The sequence below is a fragment of the Suncus etruscus genome, chromosome 12 (genome assembly GCF_024139225.1).
Source record: "Suncus etruscus isolate mSunEtr1 chromosome 12, mSunEtr1.pri.cur, whole genome shotgun sequence".
NCBI classification, from domain to species: domain Eukaryota; kingdom Metazoa; phylum Chordata; class Mammalia; order Eulipotyphla; family Soricidae; genus Suncus; species Suncus etruscus.
The window spans coordinates 94188430-94212680 of record NC_064859.1 but is presented as its reverse complement, the minus strand read 5'-3'; the positions used below and the strand labels follow the sequence as shown (position 1 = coordinate 94212680).

The following is a 24251-nucleotide window of genomic DNA, read 5'->3' as shown; positions in this document are numbered from 1 at the left end:
CTGCTCCTAAAGTAGTGCCCTAGGTCACAGCAGCCTTCGATTATGAAGCAAGTTCTGTATTTAGCTCAAGGATTGTCATGGGCATTGTCACACTTTGGTATACACACACAAACACACACACATATAGACATACCCCACTCTCCCATACACACACTCCATTCCTACACAAACACACACACACACACACACAGGTAGTTAAGGAAAGATGGTTAAGTTTAATAAGGAGGCTCCAGGATACACATCTGTAACTGCAGTCCCTACACTGTCCCAGACCAGTTACCATGTCTGTCCCCAAACTCAGGATGTCTCAGGTGGCCAGGTGAGGGGCCATGTCCCTACACCCCCAGTTTGAGTGTGCAGTCAGAGTTAGTCCTCCCATTGGAATCAGTGGTAGAGAAGAGGAAAGCTGGGACACCCTCCTCCATCCCTGCCAGGTGACAGGACAAGAATACCCAATGTTGGGGGACCAGAGAGATAGCACAACAGGTAGGGCATTTGCCTTAAACATGGCAAACCAGGGTTCAATTTCTGGCATCGCATATATGGTCCACTGAGACTGCCAGGAGTGAGTCCTGAGCACAGAGCCAGAAGTAACCCAAGTACCGCTGGGTGTGGTCCAAAAACAAAAACAAAAAAAGAAAAAGAAAATACCTGATGTTGGAATCCAATCATTAGTGGGTTGTTTTTCAATCTCTCCAGATAATTCTGAAGTGCAGTGAGAAAAGAAAAATATTTCTCCTCAAGCAGGGAGGGGGGTGGGGAAACATACACAGAATAAACAGGACAAGAAGTGGGAGTGTAGAGGAAAGTACTAACAGTTCAACAATCCCACTTGCTGAAAAAGGTGGGGCCAGTCAGGAATATGTTCTCTGGCAAGTCTGTGAGAGCAAGGATCAGAGAGAGAGAACAGAAGAGAGAAGAGAAAATCTGGAATCCCTCCACAAGTCCCTCTCTGAAAGATTCACCCTTACACAGCTGAGCCCAGAATGGGCTCGCCCAATTCCTCTCATTTCCAGGACTCTCTTCACTTCCCATGGGGAGGTCCAATTCCTACAGACCTTCCCAGAGGGATCTGAGCCCAGAAGCCCTCCTAGGCTGTTTTCCTTCCCTGGAAACCTGAGACTTACGTTCCCCAGTCCAGTCAGGGGCACATCCACTGTAAAATAAAGTCCACATGGTTTGTAAGATCGCCCCACATAGCATATCTTCAATACTAGGCAGATGGGTCTGAAACAGGTAGGGTAGCAACAAAGGATTAATAAACCGAGCCAGTGAGGAAAAAATCATGGAGTCAGTGGCTTTTCATCTAGTGGTCTCTGCCTGAGTCACAAAACAGAACTCCTTTATTAAACCAAGGGGGAAGTGAGAGAGAGAGAGAGAGAGAGAGAGAGAGAGAGAGAGAGAGAGAGAGAGAGAGAGAGAGAGAGAGAGAGAGAGAGAGAGAGAGAGAGAAAGTACCTATTCAGGTGGGCTTTTACATATCAAAAAAGAGATGGGAAGGAATGAGGAAGATAGTGGAATACCTTTGTTTTGGGTTAATCACTGGTATCATCTTACCCTCCACTTCCTCCTAAACACCCATCTTTGGGACAGCTTGTATCTGGCCTGGGAAGGACAGCAGAATCCCTCACAGTTAGTTCCTTCTCCTCCTCTGCTTTCCCACAAATGCCTCCATGGAATTTGGATTTGGGTACTTGGCATAGGAGATGGGCTGGAATGCACCACAGTGCTGACTTCCTCTTCTTAATACCTAACATCCTCCTTGAAGGTCCCTGCTGGCTCCAACATCTCTAATCTCCAACAGACCCAACCAAAATCCCTTTGGAAGTTAGAGGATCCTCAGCAAGAAAGGTGAGTCTCCCAACTGAGCCAGAAAACAGGCTGAGACCTCAAACATGAGTCGTTGGGTCCAATGTTATGAACACATACAAGCCACCAGCTCCCCATCTAGCTACTCGGAACCAGCTCTATCTGAATCTACCAAGGGTTTGGGGCTCTCGGGAAGCCCCTGCAAGGATCACACTAGTTAAGAGAACTCAGAGGAGACAGGAACCACCCACACTTAAGCTGCCTGTTCTAAGTTTCTGTTCCTCAAACTGTGGCTGCAAGGAGAGGAGGGGAGGAAGGAAGCAGGAAGGCCTCATGACACAGGTAACACAGGGAAAGGCAGAATGACTGAATAAGTGGATCTGGGGCTCCCAGCCTGCCCTGGGGCAGCTCTGATAAACCCATGTTCCTCTCACTAGGGCTGGTAATGGAAAGTGAGGGTGGTCCTCCTAGGAAACTTGGGGGCCCAGCCCTTCACACATGCCCAGAGCCTACTCCTCAGAAGATGGCGTGGCTCCTTCAACCTTCTCCTTACCTGAGTGTTGGAAGTCATGACCTGGGCCTAATTCTTCCGGGTCACCACTGTCAGCCTGCTTGCTCCAGCCAAAAACAGAGCCTTACCTATTTTAGCCTAGGCATATCCCAGCCCAGGCCAAGACCCCATTTCTCTGGCAGCTTCTCCTGAATTCCTGGCTCAACTACATGCCACAGATATGTCCAGATGTAATAGGCATTTTCAGGTCCCTTGGCACAGCACACAGGAGGTTTCATGTCCTACCACCTACCTTTTCTGGTATTTCAGTGGGAAATGGTATCTAGTCCCCTTCAAAATTTATTGTCCCTCCTTTTCTGGCTCCATGGGTCAGAGAAGATGTGGTCATACCATGCTTTCCCACTCCTGTTTGCTTTATTTATTTGGTTTGGGGTCACATCTAGAAGTGCTCAAGGCTTGTTTACAGCTCTGTTTTCAGGAATCACACTTAATAGTGCTCAGGGGACCCTATAAAGTGTCAGGAATGCAACCCAGCTCAGCACATACAAGGCAAAAACCTTCATTTCTTTTTGTTTTTGGGGGGATGTGTTTGTTTGTTTGTTTGGGGACCACATCGGTGGCATGCAGGGGTTACTCCTGGTTCTGTACTCAGAAATGATTCCTGGCAGGCTCAGGAGATGCTGGGGATGAATCCTGGCTCTGCCACATGCAAGGTAAACGCCCTCCCCACTGTACTATTGCTCCAGCCCCAAACACCTTTACTTCAGTATTATCGCTTTGGTCCTCCCCTGTTCTGTGGATGGCACCTGCTAGAAGCTTCTCTGAGGACCAAATGCCCTGAAGAATCTGAATCACAAGTCACTGACTGACCCCTAGCAGGGTGTTCCTGGCCTGAAAGATCAGCTTAGGATGTCTGTGTGTCTGGATATGCCCAGATGTTCCCAGGGGAAGGTCCTCTACAGCCTCAAGCCCATGCTGCATTTTTCCTCTCCTCATGCTGCATCTGTGTGATTTGTGGCAAGCCCATGCCTGGGGGAATTCTCTGAGGTTAAAAAACAGTACAAGAAAACCTTAGAAAAATAAGTAATTCTTTTATTCCTATTTCAAAATAAACTATGTACATCTGAGTACTAAGAGAACCAGAAGATGCTTCCATTATAAAAAATTTTTCAAAGAATTTTTAAAAAGGTGACAGTCCATTTCCACTTGCTTTATTCCAGCTGGGAGGGACGCGAGCTGCCGGGAGTCTGACTGTCGGCCCCCGGTCTTCGGGAGATACTTCGGAAGCGGCTTCCCAGAGGATCTGTGTCCAGAAGTTCCTGCAGCGCTTTGAGGATGGATTTGGATTGACTGGCAGCCAAGTCCCGAAGCCGGGGACCCATGAGCTCCTGGAGGCTCCTGCTCAGACGCCCCAACACTGAGCGGATGGGGGCCCCTGGGCCTCGAAGGGCTCCACTCCCCGACAGGAAGTACCAGAGGACTGGAAGGACATGGCGTTCCACAACCTGGGGTTTTTGGGGGTAAACAGAGGCCACCAGCACTGTGGGGCAGAGGGGGGGAAGAAAGGGAGAGAGGAAGGGAGAGAAGGGGAGAGAGTAGAAGAGAAAGAGAAAGAGAGTAGGAGAGAAGAGAGGAATGGAGAGAAAGGTAAAGAGAAGGGAAGAGAGAGGGAGAGAGAAAGGGAGAGGCAGAGAGTGGGAAGGGGAGAAAGAGAGGGAGAATGAGAGAGGGAGAGAGGGAGGTATAGAGGGAGAGGGGGGAGAAAGAGAAAGAGAGAGAGGGAGAGAAAGGGAGGGAGAGAGAAAAAGAGAAAGAAAAAGAGGGAAGGCATAGAGGAAGAGAGAAAAAGAGGGAGAGAGGATAAAGAGAGAAGGAAGGAAAGAAAAAGGGAGAGAGAGTGAAAAAGAACCATTAGCCCAGCACACTCTCCCACTCCCACTTTTAGACACAGTCTGTTTGCCACAGTTCCTCGGGTTTATGTGTTTCAGGGTTCATGCAAATGTCACCATTTTTCTTAAAATCAGAAGCAACAATATGAAGACACCTAACTGGGTTGTTTATGCCAACCAGTCAGAAGTGGATTTTTTTGGGGGGGGTTTGGTTTTTGGGCCACACCCAGCGTTGCTCGGGGGTTACTCCTGGCTATGCGCTCAGAAATCACTCCTGGCTTGGGGGACGCCAGGAGATTGAACCAAGGTCTGTCCTAGGTCATCCCATGCAAGGCAAATACCCTACCACTGCGCCACCACTCCGGAGAAGTGCCATTTTTAATGGGAATCCCATGCAGCACCGCAGGTGGATGGGACTGAAAAATCTGGGGCTACTTCTAGCCAGGGGGAGGCCAGCAGGGTGTGGGAGGGCAATCTGTAGAGACCGAATCAAACCCAGGATCCCACACATGCCAGGCCTGTGTTCTGATACATTAAAAGCCATAAAAGGGTAATTTGGGGGCCAGATCCATCTTGTTCGTGGCTAATCCTAGCTCTGTCTCAAGAATCATATGAGTAATTATGGATTATAGGAGGTGCTGGGAGTCAACCCTGAGCCAGCCATGAGCAAGGCAAGGGCCCTAACCATTATACTATCTCTCTGGCCCCTAAAATAAACATTACAATTTTTGTGGGGGAATGGAAATGGGAAGGCAATGGGGTTCAGGGCTTCTGACAGAGTTTAGGAATCAGAACAAAGCTCAGGGCCCATGAGAGAGTTTGGAGATCATAGCTAGGCTCAGGCTCAGGTCCCTGGACCCAGAAAGTGCAGGCAACAGGCACACCTAGCCTGTCATTCTGCTTTTTCTGGCTTTCAGTGTGAGAGAGCAACCCCACCTTTCTGGCCCTGTTTCCAGATCTTCCAAATAAGATTAATAATCCTGAACCAAACCCTTGAGATGAGTATAAAGCAAAAAACAAATGCTCCTGGACCTTCTCTTTGGGGACACTCGTGACAATAGTCACTGACACTGGTGTGGTTTAACCCACAATTCCACTTGGGCCTGCACAGGATTCTGAGAAGGCCCGCAGCACAGGGATGGGGCAGACTATGAGGCATGGAGGGGACTGTCCCGGAAAAGAGACCAGCATGCCCCAAATCTGAACATTCTGTCACCATAGATGAGCAGCAAGAGCCAGGGTGGACTCTCAATTCAGAAATAAAACCAGTCATAAAACCATGCAGTTCAGTCATAAAATCGGGCCTCGTTATTCCCCCTCCCACCCCAACACCCAGAGACAATGAACCTTGTTAGTCCATCCACCGCTCCACAGAAGAGGCTCTGTCTCCCCTGGGAAAGAGCAGAGGGTGACCGGTAGGTCTCCCTCTTGGTGGGGACCTATACAGGCGTCCTTAAGGGCGTCAGGAGAAAGAAAAACCCATGACATTCCCCACTTCAAAGGCAGCTGAGATACTTAAGGCCCAGACTTATTCCAGTCAACCAAGCTATAATTAGTCCTCGCCTCTTGTCAGCTGGAACTTTCCCTGTTCTCGGCTGACACAGATAGCAGGAGTGACAGGCAGACATACAACTGTAGAGGCCCTGTGGCCAGACACAGCTATGTTCGTGATATTCTAAGTCACGCACCCAAGGACCGGACAGGGCTCCTCTCAGAGAAGAGTGACTCTGAACAAGAAGAGGCTCCAGGACTGGTGGCCAGGCTGGTTTCAAGCACATGGCCCTGTTCTCACACCCCTCATAGACTCCCCACTGTATGGAGCAGCTCCAGTCCTGCCTCAGTCTCCCTACCTGCCTGTGAAGACCTAGAACTCAAATAGGAGGCAAGAGGCCACTCTGGGGACACTAGAAGAACTAGGGCTAGAGAGATAGTACAACGGGTAGAGTGCTTGCCTTGCACTCGGCCCTCCTGGGTTCAATCTCTGGCACTGCATATGGTCTCTGAGCACCACCAGAGTGATCCCTGAGCACATAGCTAGGAGTAAGTTCTGAGCAGAGCCAGGAGTAAGCCCTGAGCACTGCAGGATATGGGAAAGAGAGGGGAGGAAGGAAGGAAGGAAGGAAGGAAGGAAGGAAGGAAGGAAGGAAGGAAGGAAGGAAGGAAGGAAGGAAGGAAGGAAGGAAGGAAGGAAGGAAGGAAGGAAGGAAGGAAGGAAGGAAGGAAGGAAGGAAGGAGAAAAGGACAAAAGGAGGGAAGGAGAAAGGGAAGGAAGGAAGGAAGGAAGGAAGGAAGGAAGGAAGGAAGGAAGGAAGGAAGGAAGGAAGGAAGGAAGGAAGGAAGGAAGGAAGGAAGGAGAAAAGGACAAAAGGAGGGACGGAGAAAGGGAAGGAAGGAAGGAAGGAAGGAAGAAAGGAAGGAAGGAAGGAAGGAAGGAAGGAAGGAAGGAAGGAAGGAAGGAAGGAAGGAAGGAAGGAAGGAAGGAAGGAAGGAAGGAACGACTGAATCCTCTTACCTAGGACCAAATGAGCACATAACAAAGGGTCTATCCATCTTAGGTCTGTGGCCTTTCCTCACTGCCATCTCAAGGGTCAGGGGAGCAGGCTTGGGCTCTGAACTAAAATATCACAGGACATATTCTGCCAACTCAAATCACTAGGCTGCACACTACTCCCAAGACTGCTTGCTGTGACCATAGAAGCTATTCCTGGAAGCATTTTCCAGGAGGACAAAATGCAGGCTGGCTTCTTTGGAGGAAAAAGGCTCCCCAAAAGTGCTCAGAGATTGCAGATCACTCCCAGTGATTCTCAACCTAGCAGTTCAAACCCAAATAAATGGTGTAAAGCAGGCCTGGTAGTAACAAGGATCGAACCCATGGCCTCCAAGTGCAAGACACATGCTTCAGTCCTTGGAGTTCTCTCCCTAGCCCCTGTCTGCCAGTGTCTTTAAAAACTCTTTGGTTCTATAGAAATCTGCATCGTGTTACTCTGAAGATTGTCTCTGCAAAAAAGATGGGAATAACTTTGAAAAAGAACACCTCAAAAAAACATTTTTTGGTCTCAGGTATTTGATTCATCTCTATCAAAAGTGCATGGTTGGTTTTACCAGATATAAAGGAAGACAAGCAGAAATGAACAGACAGGAAGGAAGGGTGCAGATAGAGTTTGGGGTGCTCACCTGATAAGCGTTCCATGACATCAAGCTGTGCACGGCCATTCAGGAAACGCACCCGGCTAGAAAATGCTTGTAGGAGGCAAATTTTGTCTGAAATAAATAGAATGATGGTGGGCATGAGGCTGTGACACACACTGGCCATTGTCAGGACCAGTGTTGATTCCACGAAAGGGGTCACAATGGGGACACTTAACAAGCAAATGCATATGTGGGATGTTTGGGCAGAATAAGTGACCTGGACTTGTGAATCTGGCTTCCTAAGAGGACCATTTACTCACACGGATCTATATTGGTCTGTCTTATTGGTGCTTCCTCAAAACCATTGTGGGTTTGGAGCAAAAGGGAATGAGTGGGAAGATAAATAGTAAATGAATCAATTAATATATATGTAGATATGAATGTAGATATATATGGATGGTGGATGGATTATTAGAGGTATGAATGGATGGATGGATGAATGGTAAATGGATGGATAGATGGATGGGTGGATGGGTTGATGGATAGAAAGAGGATGGGTGGATAGATAAATGGATGGGTGTGTGAAAACTGGAATGGATTATAGGTAAGATGGATGAATGGTATGATGGGTAGATGAAAGGGGCATATATAGATGGGAGAAGAGTAATGGTTATATGGATGAATATATGGCAATGGATAGACCATGAGAGGGTGGTGGATGGTAATGAATGTATGAATGCATGGTGAATGGTTATATAGAGTTGAAAGTTAGTTAATAGCTGGGGGACAAATAATAGAGGAAGATTATATATGATAGTGAGAAAGATCATAGAGATAAATGGAAAGTACATAATTTCAGAAGAAACGGAGGCTCAATCACACCAAAGGTGACTACTTTGGTGAAATTATAGGCAAACAGGAGGGGAATGTCCTCTCTTTCTGTCTCTGTCTCTCTTTGTCTCTCTTTGGATTTATGGGCAACACCAATGATGTCCATGGCTTATTCCTGATTCTGAGCTCAGGTATCACTCCTGACACTGTTCAGAGCGCTATATAGAGTGCAAGAGATCAAACCTAGGTTGGCTGCTTTTAATGCATTTATCCTACCCACTGTACTATCACTCAAGTTCTACCCCATTCTGCATATTTCTAGAGTCATATCCAGAAGGTACCTCCCAGGAACTAAATTTAGGGCACTGTAGTGACTTACCTTTGCCCTCAGACTATTCCCCTGACCTCCACAGTCCTTGCAGGACATAGGGGGAAGCCAAGATGTGCTGTCCTGGAGGACACGGGTCATGCCAGACCATGAGCTTGGAGGCCCCATGTTTCACCCTGATCACTCCTTACGGCATACCCCAGAGGGTAGGTGCATAAGATGAGTGGGGGGGGGCATCCTTGCCCTTGTCAGGGGGTGAAGAGGTGTAACCTCATCAATCATGTCCTGGGGACCAAGGGTTAGCTATCTCTAGCTTGGTCTCTCTATGCACCAGACATGTGACCCAACTTGACCAAAAAAAAAAGTGGTACGTGGAGAGTGGCAGCAAAGAAACCAAAACAAGTACATTCATCACAGGAGAAAACTGGGCTCATTATTCTTAACAGAAAAGTGCATGTCCAAATCTACAGCACAGTTGGTAGGGTGTTTACCATGCAAACATCTGACCTGAGTTTCATATCTGGGACCCCATATGGTCTCCTGAAGTGATCCTTGAGTACAAAGTTAGGAATAAGCCCTGAGCACCACCAGGTGTGGCAGAAAGAAAGTTGGCCCCAGAGTATAGTGAGGAAAAGGAAAGAAACTGAGTGGAGGGGAGAAATGCAAATATAAAAGAATAGGGACAGGGGCCAAGGGGTCTCAGGTGCATTGGTGGTGTTCAGAAAGGACAGAACTAAATAGCCAAGCCATAGTCAACAATATGAGACCCAAACTTTAACAACCAAAACTTAAAATGGACCTGTTATGATAGCTAGCTGGGTACAGGGGTGGTAGTATGGGATGGACTCTGGAAATATTGGTGGCAGGAATTCAACAGTGGTGATGAGATCGACCCTAATACACTGTATGTCTGAAACCCAACTATGAAAAACACAATGGTTTCAATAAAGTTTTTAAAAAGAGAAAGGAAGGAAGGGAGGGAGGGAGGGAGGGAGGGAGGGAAGGAAGGAAGGAAGGAAGGAAGGAAGGAAGGAAGGAAGGAAGGAAGGAAGGAAGGAAGGAAGGAAGGGAGGGAGGGAGGGAGGGAGGGAGGGAGGGAGGGAGGGAGGGAGGGAGGGAGAGAGAGAGAAAGAGAAAGAAAGAAAGAAAGAAAGAAGAAAGAAAGAAAGAAAGAAAGAAAGAAAGAAGAAGAAAGAAAGAAAGAAAGAAAGAAAGAAGATGAGAGAGAGGGAGGGAGGGAGGGAGGGAGGGAGGGAGGAAGGGAAGGAGAGAGAGAGAAGAGAAAGAAAGAAAGGAAAGAAAGAAAGAAAGAAAGAAAGAAAGAAAGAAAGAAAGAAAGAAAGAAAGAAAGAAAGAAAGAAGAAAGAAAGAAAGAAAGAAAGAAAGAAAGAAAGAAAGAAAGAAAGAAAGAAAGAAAGAAAGAAAGAAAGAAAGGAAGGAAGAACGGAAGAAAGGAAGGAAAGAAGGAAGGAAGAAGGAAAGAAGGAAAGAAAGAAGAAAGAAAGAAAGAAAGAAAGAAAGAAAGAAAGAAAGAAAGAAAGAAAGAAAGAAAGAAAGAAAGAAAGAAAGAAAGAAAGAAAGAAAGAAAGAAAGAAAGAAAGAAAGAAAGAAAGAAAGAAAGAAAGAAAGAAAGAAAGAGAAAGAGAGAGAGAAAGAAATGTGAAGTGACTTAAGTGTGTGACCAGGTAGAGATGGTCCCACTTCCATGAAGCAACTGCAAATTAAAATATGTGTCAGAGTCCTCACCCACCCACCAAAGAGTTTCTCAAGGCCCCATTTGAAGTAATGGTTTTTTTAAGGGAGTTTTTTTCACCTTTGCAAATGTTTTGTATTTTCCATCTCCTCCACAAATAACGAACATGACCCTCACTGAGGTGGAAATTTGGCATTTCTAAACTGGAGTAAAAAGACTCCACAATGTGGTGCAGGCAGTGTTTAGTGGGAAAAACACCATGGTCTGGGATTCTGAATTTCTATGTCGACCAACCAGAGCAACCACAGGGATGGTTTTAAGCAGTGGTGTGTTCGAAGAGCATCACAGATGCGTGTTTAAGCCCCATTAAGAGAAGAGTGTTGGCTGTGTGGAGGAGCAAAGGGAATTAATTTAGAGCCAGACGTGGCTCTGGAGCCTCTGGTCCCAGTTTATCTGCTCTCACCAGCACAGGTTGGAGGGTGCTGGGATTAGGAAAGCCCCTCGAGGCGCTGGAAGCCAGAATGCAGAGGCGGGGCCTGGAGTGTAGGAGCTGTCAGCAGCCTGATATTTTCATTAGGGACTTTTCTGCTGACACAACCAGGCAGTGCGGCTCAGAGATAATTGCCCTGAAGTGAGAGGGTTTAGGCTTAGAAGAGAAAGGAGGTCACAGCAGCCTCATCGCTAGGGGTGACAGGCAGAGATCAGGGAGCAGGCTCCCCACAATGGCCTTTCTTGCTCCCCAAAAGGGATGTGGGGAGAAACTCTTCCCACTCTGCCAACCCCGTACTACCTACCCCAGACCCCTATGGAAAAGGATCTAGAAGAGACAATTGGGCTGAATCAGCTCAACTCTGCATCACTGGGGTCACAGTTAGCCCTGGATCACTGTAACCCAAAATCAGAAAGGAGATCTAGGGGGCCCAGAGCGGCGTTTGCCTTGCAAGCAGCCGATCCAGGACCTAAGGTGGTTGGTTCGAATCCCGGTGTCCCATAGGGTCCCCCATGCCTGCCAGGAGCTATTTCTGAGCAGACAGCCAGGAGTAACCCCTGAGCACTGCCGGGTGTGACCCAAAAACAAAACAAACAAACAAAAAAGAAAGGAGATCTAGGGGTCCCCTGAGAATCCATGAGTCCCAGACTAGCTAGAAGAGGGGGCCTTTGTTTAGGAGACAAGTGTACCTGTTTGCCCAGCATTCAGCATTGTGACCAACCAGATCACCCCAGCATTGTGCCTTTCCATGAACACACATTTCACAGCATGTAGCTGATCCCTAAATTTCCGTGGAGGATGGTGGAGTGTGAGTACCTTCCTGTGGAGGAGTATTTTTTTAAAAAGAATGTGCACTTTTTCTCTTTGTTGTTATTGGGGTTTTTTTTTTTTGCGGGGGGAGGCATACCCAACAGTGCTAGGGCTTACTCCTAACTCTGCTTAGGGATCTCTCCAAGAGATGCTTGGGGGCCATCTGGAGAATTGAAGCAATGTTGGCTGAGTGCAAGGCAGACACTACATACATCCCTTCCCTTTACCATTGCCTTGTCCTCTGAGACAGCTGAGACTCCATTTCTGGTATCCCTGGCTCTTCCTGCTCCCATACCAAGTCCACTGTATGCAGGGGACAGTCACTCCAGAGAGGGCTGAACATTGCCCTAGCACTTTCAGGCAAGGACTAAGCAATTTGGCAATCTCAATTCCTGCTGATCTGACTGAAGAGATCTGGAAATCCATGAGGAGCCTCTTCATGAAGAACATTGGGGGGCTAAGAAGATGCAGCTCTTCACAAAGCCGTGTGATTCCCAGAGGCCACAGCCTCCTAATCAGAACCCCACTGAGATTGGCCCCTTTTGCTGAAGATTTGCTGACCTCCATCCCTCCCTGAGAAGCCAACCCCATTCTCTTCAGGCCTATGTCAACTCCATTCTCTTCCAGTCTAGTACCACTCAGAGAGGAAGTCAGAGACTGTCAGATCCTCTGGTTTCTCCCTGCACTGAGTCCTCTGGCTGATGGCTCAAGGGATGTGTAGGGCCATAACCCATTGAGGTCCTCATCTTTCCTCCCACTGACACCCAATCCCAGGAGGGAAGCAGAGCTTGAGGCATCTTTCTGAAGCCACACATGTCAAGGTCTAATCAATCACAAAAGCAATTTTGCTTCCCAGGGGACACAGCCTAAATAGGGGATTCCTGTACACAGTGAAACCTGCAGCCAGCAACTCCCTGAGTCACTGAGGAACTGTCCCCCGTGGTCTCAAGGAGAAAGGAAAATGCCTGGAGTGGAAGAGTTAAAGCCCATCTCTCATATAAGGGTGCCGGCCACCTCCAACTCCCGACTGCCTGTTTCACGGGTACAGACTGCCCCATAAATCCAGGGTCTGCGATGATTTACCAAGAGCCTTGGTTATTGGCAACAGCAATCTCACTTACCCAGAGCTGAGAACAAGCCGTAATTTAGAACTGGATTTATATTGTTTGTTCTACAGCCACAAACTCAGCAAATCATAAATTCCTTCTGAGGTGAAGAGAGGAAATGGACAAGATTTATGAACTCAAGAGCCAGTGAGAAAGAGAAAAAGGCCTGACCAGGCCTGTGATCTGTAACTGAAGCGTCTCCAGAAGGTTCCAGCCAAGGACATGGCAGGAGATTCCAGCACTCAGGATCTGGACTCTGCGTGGTGGGGAGGGCCTCATGGAAATGGCCAGGGATTGACAATGACTGGCCAGTGCTCAGCTCTCCAGGACTTAGAAGGTAAAGATGGGAGGTGACAGCTCTCAGTTTCATTTAACAGACAAGTTCCCAAGACTTGTTTTGGACTACACTTCAGCATTTGGGGGGTTTTTGCACCACACCCGGTGACACTCAGGGGTTATTCCTGGCTATGCGCTCAGAAATCGTTTCTGGCTTGGGGGACCATATGGGACGTCGGGGATTGAACCCAGGTCCATCCTGGGTCAGCCACATGCAAGGCAAACACCCTACCACTGTGCTATCACTCCGGCCCTACACTTCGACATTTCTTCCTCAAACACACCCAAACTTGCTCTTCACACTGTGTCAAATACATATACCAAATACCTCCTTTCACTCACAGCACAGACTAGATCAAGGACGTGGGGGCAACAAAAGGGCCATGTCATACTTCAGGATCCGGAAGTAATACTACAAAGGAACAGAAAGGCCATCGCCTCCCCTGCTGTCTCTCCCATTGGTGATTACACCATTTATTCCTTCTTTCCTCCCACTCCCCAATGCTTCTCTGCTCATCACCCCCGAATCCCACCCGCCTTGCCCCCAAAACCATCTTCCTCCAACTCAAGTCTCATGCATCCCACGTTCACGTGAATGGCTTCCCAGCCAGACAGCCAGCACCACCCACCAAACCAGGGGACTGGCCTGACTGCAGCCCAGCAGGGCCAGTGGGGGCTGCATAAGGGGCTCACCCAGATTCTCCATCATCGCGTCCAGCACTGTGGCTGCCGCAGCATAGATCCCTGAGTTCCTGGAGTTGAGGTTGTCCGTGAGGGCGACAAAGATGGGGAGAAGAAGGGGATGCAGGCTCTCTCGGAGGAGAGGGATCATCTGGGAGAAAGACTCCAACGCCCACTGGTTCACCTTCTTGTTGGAATCCTGGAGCCTTGGGGTGAATGCATCGAAGACCTATGCAGAGGGACAGGCTGAGAACCTGTGAAGTCTCCACACTGGGGTAGGGGGTTCACTCTATCCAACCACCCTCGACAGGGATCCCTAGACTTTTGAGTTGGAACCACACCCAGCATGCTTAGGGCTTCCTCCAGGCTCTGTGCTCAGAAGCACAGCTTGGGAGACCACATGTGATGACAGGGATGGAAGCCAGGTCAACTGTGTGCAGGTCTAGTGCCTGATCTGCTATACTATAGCCGTATTTTCGTGCCATAAGACACACACACCCCAAAATAGGGGGAGAATATTATGCCCCTTTATTATGCAGACATACCCCATAGTACGAGCAATCAGGTTAATGCACTTTCACCATCACATATAGAGCTTTCATTTAAGACTATTTGATTGCCACTGTGACTTTTAATTGTTCTTGTTTTCCTCATCTAAAACTATGTGAGTCTTATGGTCAGGTGCATCTTAAAAGAGCGAAAATGCGGCATTTCAAAGGTGAATTTTCAAATGCGAATCCTTAGACTTTGAAGATCAATCCGTTTGCCCCAGGATGCTCTGGTTCTGCTTCTCAGGAGGGGAGGACAGGAAGAGCCTTGGTCCTCCCCACTTTTTCCTCCTGCTCTGCCTGACAATGCAGGAGCATACAGGTTCCCCTAGCTTCACCATGAAACACAGATTAAGACCCCACAAAAGCTGAGATGGCCAGAGAGGTCAGGAGTCACCCCAAATCACCAGCCAGTGAGGAAGTGGGATGGAAACCCAGATCTACAGACCTCAAGCTTGTGTCTTAGGGACTCTTGGATGTGTCTCGATGAACAACAGCACTTAGGCCACGTTTCCTATGGCCTAAAAAGAGCCATGGCCTCACCCCCATGGCAACTTGGCACTCTCTACTGTGATAAACAGAGAGGGGACCAGATAGATATTGTACAGTGGGTAAGGGTTTTTTTGCTTTGCATGTGCCTAACCGGAGTTCAATCCCTCGCAACCCTCCAGAAGCCTGCCATGAGTGATCCCTGAATGCAGAGCCAGGAGTACCCCTGAGCACCAACAAGTGTGGCCCCCAAACAAACAAAAATCTTATCACATTGGCAAGGCAACCAGACACCCAGTGTGGGCAGTACTCCCTAATTCGGAGTTTCCAGGGCTGTGCCCAGCCTTAATCTGAATTTCCCCAGCAGGGAGTTGGGCTGTCACTCACCCGGACCAGGTTGGCGGTGACAAATTCGGGGTCGGTCCTGCAGTGCTCAAGGAGTCGGCTCACGCCGTCCACCCGGGCCTGGTGCTCCTTGGCCTCCAGCAGCCGCCGCAGCTCCTGCAGCTGCTCCCCCATGTCTGGGCCACCCCGTGTGGCAACAGGCAACCCCATCAGCCGGGGACCCTGGGAGCTGAGCCTGTGTGAAAAGAGTGGGGGGTGGCCCCAGCACACAGAGGTGGTGATACAGATGTTACCCCAGTCCAGTGCACCCCTCCTGCTCCTGTGGCAGCATACGAACCCTGACACCAAGCGGGGCCCTAGAAGACTTTTGCCCCAGGGGGAGGAATGTGGGAGTCTAGAACCCCATCTCCTCATCAGGAGGGTGGGCTTTCTCTTCCTGCCTCTTGCGCAGAAAGTAGGGGGGGGGAGATGCAGTGTGGTCTGAGGGATGGGGAGCACTTTCTCTCTACACGAGGAAGGGGAATACTTCCCCTCTTCATAGGGGATGGGGAGCACCCCCCATCTGAGGCAGCATCCAGTACTGAGGAAAACTCGGCTCTGACCTCATGCTGGGGTCTGGGAGAACAGAGAGAATCTAAAAGAGTGATAGCACAGCAGGGAAAACATTTGCCTTGCACATGGCAAACCTGGTTAAATCCCTGATATCCCATATGGTTCCTCTGAGCCTGCCAGGAGCGATTTCTGAGCACAGAGCCAAGAGTAATCCTGAGCACTGCTAAGTGTGGCCCCAAAACCAAAACTAAATAAATAAATAAAATGAAGAAGCAGGGTGCTCAGAATCTTCTGAAATAAATAGACCTATTCTGGAAGTAGCCCAAACAGAATCAGGCCAAGGAAAGATGAAGGGAGCTGGGGGCAAGGAGAGTGTGGGAGGGAAGAGTCTTGGAGAAAGAGGGAATCACCCTTACAGAACATGGGGTCCCTGGGTGCCTAGGGTAGTCCATTGGGGGCCTCCCAGGGCTGCAGAGGGTTGAAGTTTCAGGTTCCTGCTGACTGTCCTCCTATCGTGTGCTTCAGCCCTCAGCAGCTCCCTCTTGCCAACTCACTTCCTGGCACTGCTCCAGCGCCAGCTGGCACAGAGCACAGAGCCAGCACTGCCAAGGCCAGACAGCAGGACCCACTTCCCCCAGGATGTCTCCAGCCCAGACTCCAGAGTCCCTAAGATCTGAGTGTGTGGGACACAACTCTAAGCTCCACCAACTAAGTCTTTGCCACCATCCCAACACACACACACACACACACACACACACACACACACACACTTCTCCCTGGTGGAGGCCAATGGGGCCTCTCTACAGACCTGTGGAACCCCAGAGATGATCTCCCATACCTGTGCTCCCCAGGAAGCCCGATCTCCAACACCAGACTTCGAGACACCTTCCGGCCCTTGGCAGAAGGAAGCTCGTCACCATCTTCTATTCCCTTGAAGACACAGACACATACACAAAATGAACTGGAAGGCTGTCCCCTGCCCCCCGAGACCCACCAGGCCCCAGAGCCAAGACAGAAGGACTCAGCCTTCCCTTGGGAGGGGGAATACTTCTGCAAGCACAGCTGAGCTACTATTTTTTTTTAACCCAACAGCACTCAGGGGCCCAGGGACCTTGTGGTGATTTTCTGCCAGCCAGGCCAGCAAGAGCCTAAGACGATGACACTGCTTGGACCCGACAGTGCCAGGGATACCCAGAGGGCCTCCAAGGCTGCTCCTGGCAGTGCTCAGGAGCTTGCACTATTTCCTGGGCCTGCGGTGGAACCTTCTGGAACATGAGGGTTAGTCAGTGCATACGCCAGGATCCCCAGTCACTGTTGAAAACTTGGACACCAAGGGGAGTACAGCCTGCAGCCACAACTACAGGAGACTGTGGGGTATGCTTGGCTGCCAACCTGGACAGACAGACAGACAGGAAGGCAGGCAGGCAGGCAGGCAGACAGACAGACGCACAAGCACCCTATCTAAGCTCACCCGCTGCTTAATGGCCGCCATGACCTTGCGCAGGTCGTGTGAAGGCAGAGACTGCTTCAGAAACGCATCGAACCTGCTGTTTGCCATCAGAATATGCACCATCTTCCGCCCGTAGAACCTGCCATGCGGAAGAACCAGCTCAAAGACCTGCCAGGGAATGGTGCCAGGAATTTGAGTGGCAGCTTCGGTGATTTTTCTACCCCACGTAAGAGATTGTTAGGTTTTTTAAAAAACAGATCAGGAGCAATAGCGCAGCAGGAAGGGCATTTGACTCGCATGCGGTAGATCTGGGTTTGATCCCCGGTGTCCCATTTGGTCCCTAGCAACAATCAGGAGCGATTCCTGTGTGCAGAGCCAGGAGGAACCCCTGAGCACCGCTGGGTGTGGTCCAAAAGAAAATAAAACAAGGCAAAATCAGGCCAGGAACCCTTCTCCAGCTAAAAGCTATATTTATAAAAAAAAATCTGTACATAACTCATAATTCTAATGCCAAGAAAAAACCACTATGTACAGACTTATTGGCTTTTCTCTGTGTGTATATGTTAGTGGGGATCAGAATGTGTATACAGGGGCCAGGGAGATAGTACAGCGATAGGACTTTTGCCTTGCATGTGGCCGACAAGGGATCCAGTTCAATTCCCAGCACCCATATAGTCATCCGACCTGCCAGGGGAAATTTCTGAGCGCAGAGCCAGGAGTGACCCCTGAGTGCTGCTGGATGTGGCCCAGAAACCAACCAACCAATAAATAAATAAAGTTAAAAAAAAAAAGAATGTGTGTACAATACAAAATATATGGGATGCTGGGATCCGAATCACATTGCCCTATGCAAGGCCTTATCCACTACCCTCTCTCTTTTATCTTCTTCCCTACCTCTCCATTCCTGTGGCTCCTCTTTGAAGGATTCACTGCCCACATCCTGGCTCTGCCTCCAAAATGCCTCCCCTCGATAAACTTCTGGTCAACACTGGGGGTATCTTCTGGGTGCCCGTCTCATTCTGCCCTCCCCGCAATCAACCCACCAAGAAAAAGTCAGAGGGTTTCATTTGACTCCGAGGTTCACAAGTATTCACTGAAGGGGGGTGGAGGTGGGATCCCCCAGAGAAACAAAAAAGCAACAAGGATGGACACTTGCACTTCAGAGACCAGGAAGACTTTGGACCAAGGCTAGTGGTGGGAGATAGAGAGAAGTGGAGGGCCAGGAGAGGAGAAGCCCTGAGTACATCAGGTCAGAAATGGCAGCTGGGCCCAAGGACACAGCAGGTCCACACACAGACCCCTGGACATGAGGACACAGCCTGTCCATATAGCCCTATGGACACAATAACATGGTCTGTCCATATACAGCTCATCCCTTACCTGGTATCCTGGTTGGAGTCCTGGGCCAGTCTCACCAAGTTATGCACCAGCATGTCTGTGCTGTCCCTGGTGCCAGAGAGAAGCTTCTCAGCCCCGATCTGCTCCAGGACAGCCGACAGGTGCTCCGCTGTGCACTTCCGGACTAAGGGGTTCCGGTGGCTGCAGAGAGAAATAACTATGGTCAAGGGCTTGGTCAGAGAATGGGGAGCAGTCCCCAGAGGTTTGTGTGTGACCCTGCAATGATGCATCCACACTTGGGCGAGGAATCCTGAGTCTGCCCTGTGGGTCTCAGAAAAATCTAGATGAACTGAGAAACAAGAGTTTGGTTGAACATAGAACTAGATGGAGGGGGGGCTGGAGAAATAGCATAGAGGTAGGGCCTTTGCCTTGCATGCAGAAGGACAGTGGTTCAAATTCCAGCTTCCCAGGTCCCCTAAGCCTGCCAGGAGTGATTATTGAGCATAGAGCCGGGAGTAACCACTGAGCACTGCCAGGTGTGACCCAAAAAAAAAAAAAAAAAAAGAACTAGATGGAGGAAGAGGCAAAAGAGGCCAGGACTTGCTCTGCAAGGGTTCCATTGCCCATCCAGCTCGATGGCTTCCTGGGCACACAGCCTACCTTTGCCTAAATGCTCCCAGACATTCCCCAGAAAGATTATCCCTCTGCCCTCTCAGCTCGGCTGCTGAACTGAGCTGTTCCTGCAATCACACTGCCCTTGTCCACCAGCAAGTGTGGCACCCCAGGGCCACCCAGATAAATGAAAACCCCAGTCACAGTCCACGTACCTAGTACCCACCGCTCAGAGCACAGAAAAGAGGACGGGGCATAGGGTGGGTGATTAGGGGAAGGAAAACCTTGGAAGAAAGACCCACCAGCAGCCACATCTGCCTGCTCCATCTTGTTCACTGAGGGCATCTGTCCACAGCCCCCCGGATAGCCCTGACCCCTCTCCCCTCCAGGCACAGCCCCGAGAAACACAAAGGAGGACTCAGGCCTCCATGGCCCAGGAGACACCATCAGCCTCCAAAAATGCATCTGTCCTTTACAAAGTACCAGAGAGGCAAGAGTGAGATAGCAGAGATAAACCAACCTGGACTTAATCCTCAGCAGCCCATAAGGTGCCTGAAGCCTGCCAGGATTGATTCCTGATTGCAGAGCCAGGAAAAAACCCTGGGCGTGGCCCCCATATCAAAATAAATAATCTGTAAATACCAGATCCCCGAAAATCCAAGGCACAGACCTGCGCCAGATTCCCTTGGATATACTCGACTTTGGCAGCAGCGACCCAGCCTTCCTGTGGCGTGAGCACTGACGTGAACCAATATGAGATCACCGCACAGACTGAGCGAGTGCTGCAGTTCATCCAGGCAGACCTGCGCAGAGCCAAGGCCCAACTGAGCTCTTTCCTGGATAAACTCAGTCTTAGAAGCTTTAGGCCCATCTGACCGATGAAGAAACTGAGGTTCTGGGAGGTCAAGGGACTCTCCAGTTGTACACTCAGAGCCCTTGATGCTTTGCTTCAGGCTGTGGCAGGAGTGATCACAGCTGCAGGTGGCACATCACAGCCTGGAGGGGTAAAGGGGTGCCCTGAGAAGCCACTAGCTGGCTCTGGGCCTCAGAGCTACTTTGCATTGTGCAAAGAAAGGCCTGGGAAATATTTCGGAGGTTCTGCTCTTGGTCTCCCTTGGGGCAAGCAGATGGGTCTAATGCTGCTGCTATTACTGCTGTTCCTCCTCCTCCTGTTCTTCCTCCTGTTCCTCCTCCTTTTCCTCTTCCTCCTGCTTGTCCTCTTCCTCCTCTTTTTTCTCCTCTTCCTCCTTCTCGTCCTCCTCCTCCTCCTCATTCTTCTCCTCATTTTACTCATCTTCTTCCTCCCAGAACCTCCTCCCAAGAGGAGCAGGCCCTATTTGCTCTGGCCTTTGCAGCCAGGGCTTCGGAACCTTACATAAGGCCACTGTGAACACCCCAGTTTCCCATGAGACCCCCCCCCAGGTACCCAGAACTTTTCTCACTCCCCCCAGCCTAGACACAGATGAAGTAGCTTTTTTGTTTGTTTGTTTGTTTTTGTTTTGGGGCCACAAATCCTGACCCTGAGCTCAGGAATCACTCCTGGCAATCTCGGGGGGACCATATGGGATGCTGGGAATTGAACCCAGGTCGGCCATATGCAAGGCAAATGCCTTACCCACTTTGCTATGGTCCCATCCCCAGTACTCACTAATCTTTGAAACAACTGGGGTTTCTTTATGCGGGGGAGGTTGAATTTTGGGGCCACACCCAGTGGTGCTCAGGGGTTATTCCTGGCTCTGCACTCAGAAATCACTCCTGGATATAGGATATAGGATGCTGGGTATTGAACTCAGGTTGGCCGAGTGCAAGGCAAACATCCTCCCCTCTGTGTCTGGACTCAGGTCCAGATGTCAGAGACTGTTCCCAGCACAGGATGTGACTTCTCACTCATTTTCCCATTTTTTTTCCCCAACTCCCTCAGGCCTACCACAGACCCCTCCCCTGGTGGTAGACACCCCTCACACACGTACTAGACACCGGCTGAGGTTAGGGCCAGCAGGGAGCGGGTAGGGCTCACATGCCCAACCATGGCGCGCAGGGCACGGTGGGCAGCCTTCTGGATAAACTCGCCGCTGTTGCCCATCTTCTGCAGCAGGCAGCGGGTCACTTCCTCGGCCTCGGGGTCCATGTTCTTTTTCAGTGTCCGGAAGAGGTCGCCCAGCGTGCTGATGGCCAGGCGGGACACCTTTGAGCGGAGGTTGGTGACCTTGGAGAGACACAGGATTGGGAAGAGACTCTTTGGGACAGCCGCCCCCTCCTAGAAGTCGCTGTGCTTACAGGGGTGGGGAGGTCCTTCTGACCTCAAAGCAGAACTTCCCCTTCCCAAAAATGAAACCTTAGCCCAGTGCTTTCTCAGGCAAAATAGGCCCTTTCTAGAACCCACAGCTCCTCCTCCAAGCAGTCAGTCATTCCTTCACTTCTATCTAGGTCACCAAGGCATCTCTATCAGCACCATTGCAGCCCCCAGAGTCACCTACCATCATAGAGAAGCCACATCTCAGATCTTTTGGGGGCCATGTCTCTCATTACTGGGTCTCCCTCCCCCAGCCCCAGAGCCTCCACCCAATCAAGGACATTGAGCCCAAGAACAAGGCAGGACTTGGCCAATGGGGCTCGTCACCTCCAGGGAAAATCAAAGGTCACCCAAGCCCCAGCATTGGGGAGCTGCCCGCCTCCCCACCGCGGGCATGAGGGGGTGATCAGGTGGCTGTAGGGATAGGGAAGGGGGCAGCTGCCAGGGGTCTCACCTCCGCACTCACAGCCAAGGACACATCATGCAGTCTCCCGGCCAGCATGTCGGAGTGACAGGCTGCCATTCGCTGGACGCTCAACAGGCCTTTCTCCTTTGTCTGCCTGAGAAGCAAGTCCAGGCCTCGTCACAGGCAGTGAGATCTTGCCTGCACATTTGGGGTGCCCTGTCTCCCCAGTTCCCCTGTAACAGAAGCTATGAGGGCCTCAAAGTCTAGTCTCCCTAGTGGAACAGCTGGGTTGGTACCCCAGTTTGCACCAGGAAAGCCAGTTTAGTGCTCAGGTTCTTTGGCCAGCTGCAACAGATGGTCACATACCGCCCTAAGCCAGTGCCACCAAGGGCAGGTCCTGGGCAGTGCCCACAAGGGTATTAGCGCCCCATCTCGTTATTGTCCTGGAAAACGGGGTGTCTGTTGAGTACAGAGGTGGGAGGCAGTAGATGAGACCCCAGGAAGAGAAATCAAGTGTCCTGGTGCTTCTGAGGCCAGTGCACTAAGACGGTGTATGGACTCCACTTTTGACTGGCCATGCCTGACCCTAGGGAGTCCCAGACACACACACACACACACACACACACACACACACACACGCATGCATGTTTGAGTACATACATAGAAACATAGAGGCCTTCACAGCATCCCCCTCCTTTCCTGGGCTGGGATTGGGCTGGGAGAAAGGGTGATCACAGCATTCCCTAGGGGATATGGTTCTCACCAGTCGCTGCTCTCCAGGCACTGGAGGGCCTCGGTGAGCCCCAGCTCTGGGTTCGAGAAAGGCCTCCATTCCTTGCAGGCTCTCAGCTCCGGGTCCTCCTCTTCCTCCCACTCAGGAGAGCCCAGAGTCAGCACCGCCGGTAACGAGTTAGCTGCACTCGTACAAGAGAGAAGAAACAGGGAGTTTCGCCAGGAGGCCTCTGAGGCCACCACATGGTGGAGATCAGGGGTGCAGAGAGAAGAGCTGCTGGAGGAGGGTACCCAGCCTGACTTTACTCCTGGGGACCCATGGAAGCCCCCCCCCCAACTCCCTTCACTCACTCTCCCTATTCTAGCCACTCCGACAGCCAATCTGACCTGGCTCTCCAAGAATCTGGGACCCAAAAGTTTCTCCTTGGGGGTGCTCTGAGGCCCACAGTGGGTGATGGAGTGGCTCCCTCTCCTCAGCATGGTGGGGAGCTGACCTTGCTCTCATCAGGGTATCAACATGACTTTGTTCCTCACCCTGTACCCAACCCCCAAGTGAAGGTACCTCAGCAGGAAAGAGCCCAGCAAGACCACCCTAAAGTGAGGAAATGGCCAGGCTTATAGGCTCTGACGGTGAGTGAAGATGGTGACCTCCAAACCTGATCCCTCTACAAGGTGTTTCCATCACAATATTAGCTACAGGGAGGAACATTCCAGACCCACAGTCCTAAGCACAGGGGTGAGGAATCGAAGTCCCCCCAAAGGCCTGTCTACACCCACAGCCCTCAGCTTCTCACTGTATCTCCCATCCTGATAATTCTCTCACACATTTGCATCCTCAGGCTTGAGTCTATCGGGCTGTCCCAGTAAGTGCTGTGTGAACCCGAGTTGGCAGGTACTGGACCCAAGACACCAAAGCCACCTTCCCGCTTTCTCTCTAGAGCACTGATACGTCTCAACTGCTTCAATCGCCCTGGACAATCATGACCTTGAGTGACCTTGGGTGACCTTTCGTCTTAGGGTTCTGTTCTCTTATCTCTACAGTGCTCAGATTGGGCTAGAGAGGTCCCTATTTCTGAATCATGGGTCATCAAGAGAGCGCTTTGGGGATGCTTTTTGTCCCAGCTCTTCTTCACCTCCACTTCCTGAATTCTTCACATCAAGCCCCTGTTTTCATTCCATCATATGCTCCTGTGAAGGAAAAATGGATGCCACGACCATGGTGAGACACTAATATGATTTGCCATGGGAGGGGACCATTTTCACTATTAAAATAAAATATTCCAGACCCCAGTTATAAAATGTCAGCCAGTGTTCAATGTCTCTGAGCCAACTAGAATCTCTGTTTAGAAAGCAGTTGTTAAAACTAAATAAATAGGGGCCTGAGAGATAGCATGGAGGTAAGGTATTTGCCTTGCATGCAGAAGGATGGTGGTTTGAATCCCGGCATCTCATATGGTCACCTGAGCCTGCCAGGAGCAATTTCTGAGCATAGAGCCAGGAGTAACCCCTGAGCACTGTGGGGTGTGACCCAAAAACCAAAAAAATTTTTAAAAACTAAAAAAAATAATAAAATAATAATAATAAATAAAAGGCAGGTGTTGGGGCCTGAGCGATATCACAGCAGAGAGGGCATTTGCCTTGCATGTAGCCAACCCTGGTTCAATCCCTGGCATCCCTTAGGCTCCCCCAAGAGCGATTTCTGAGTGCAGAGCCAGAAGTAACTCCTGAGCACCTCTGGGTATGGCCCCAAAACAAAAATAAATAAACAAATAAATAAATAAAATTAAAAGAAGGTGTTTTTAATGTTGGGCTGTTTCACTTGATTTTGCTTGTTTGTTTGTTTGTTTGTTTGGGAGTCCCCAAACTACTGGGA

The 24251-nt window shown here is 50.1% G+C and overlaps 1 protein-coding gene across 1 annotated transcript in view; it reads right to left on the bottom strand.

The window, feature by feature from the left end:
- Nucleotides 1–3396: 3396 nt before the first annotated feature.
- Nucleotides 3397–24251, bottom strand: part of TOGARAM2 (TOG array regulator of axonemal microtubules 2) — a 34559-nt gene continuing 13704 nt past the window's right edge. The window contains 10 exon segments of the mRNA XM_049784692.1: nt 3397–3860; nt 7384–7470; nt 13626–13842; nt 15038–15230; nt 16386–16477; nt 17019–17136; nt 18378–18536; nt 20918–21153; nt 21695–21800; nt 22410–22560. Of these exon segments, the coding sequence (XP_049640649.1) occupies nt 3532–3860; nt 7384–7470; nt 13626–13842; nt 15038–15230; nt 16386–16477; nt 17019–17136; nt 18378–18536; nt 20918–21153; nt 21695–21800; nt 22410–22560 (1688 nt within the window). The 3' untranslated portion in view covers nt 3397–3531.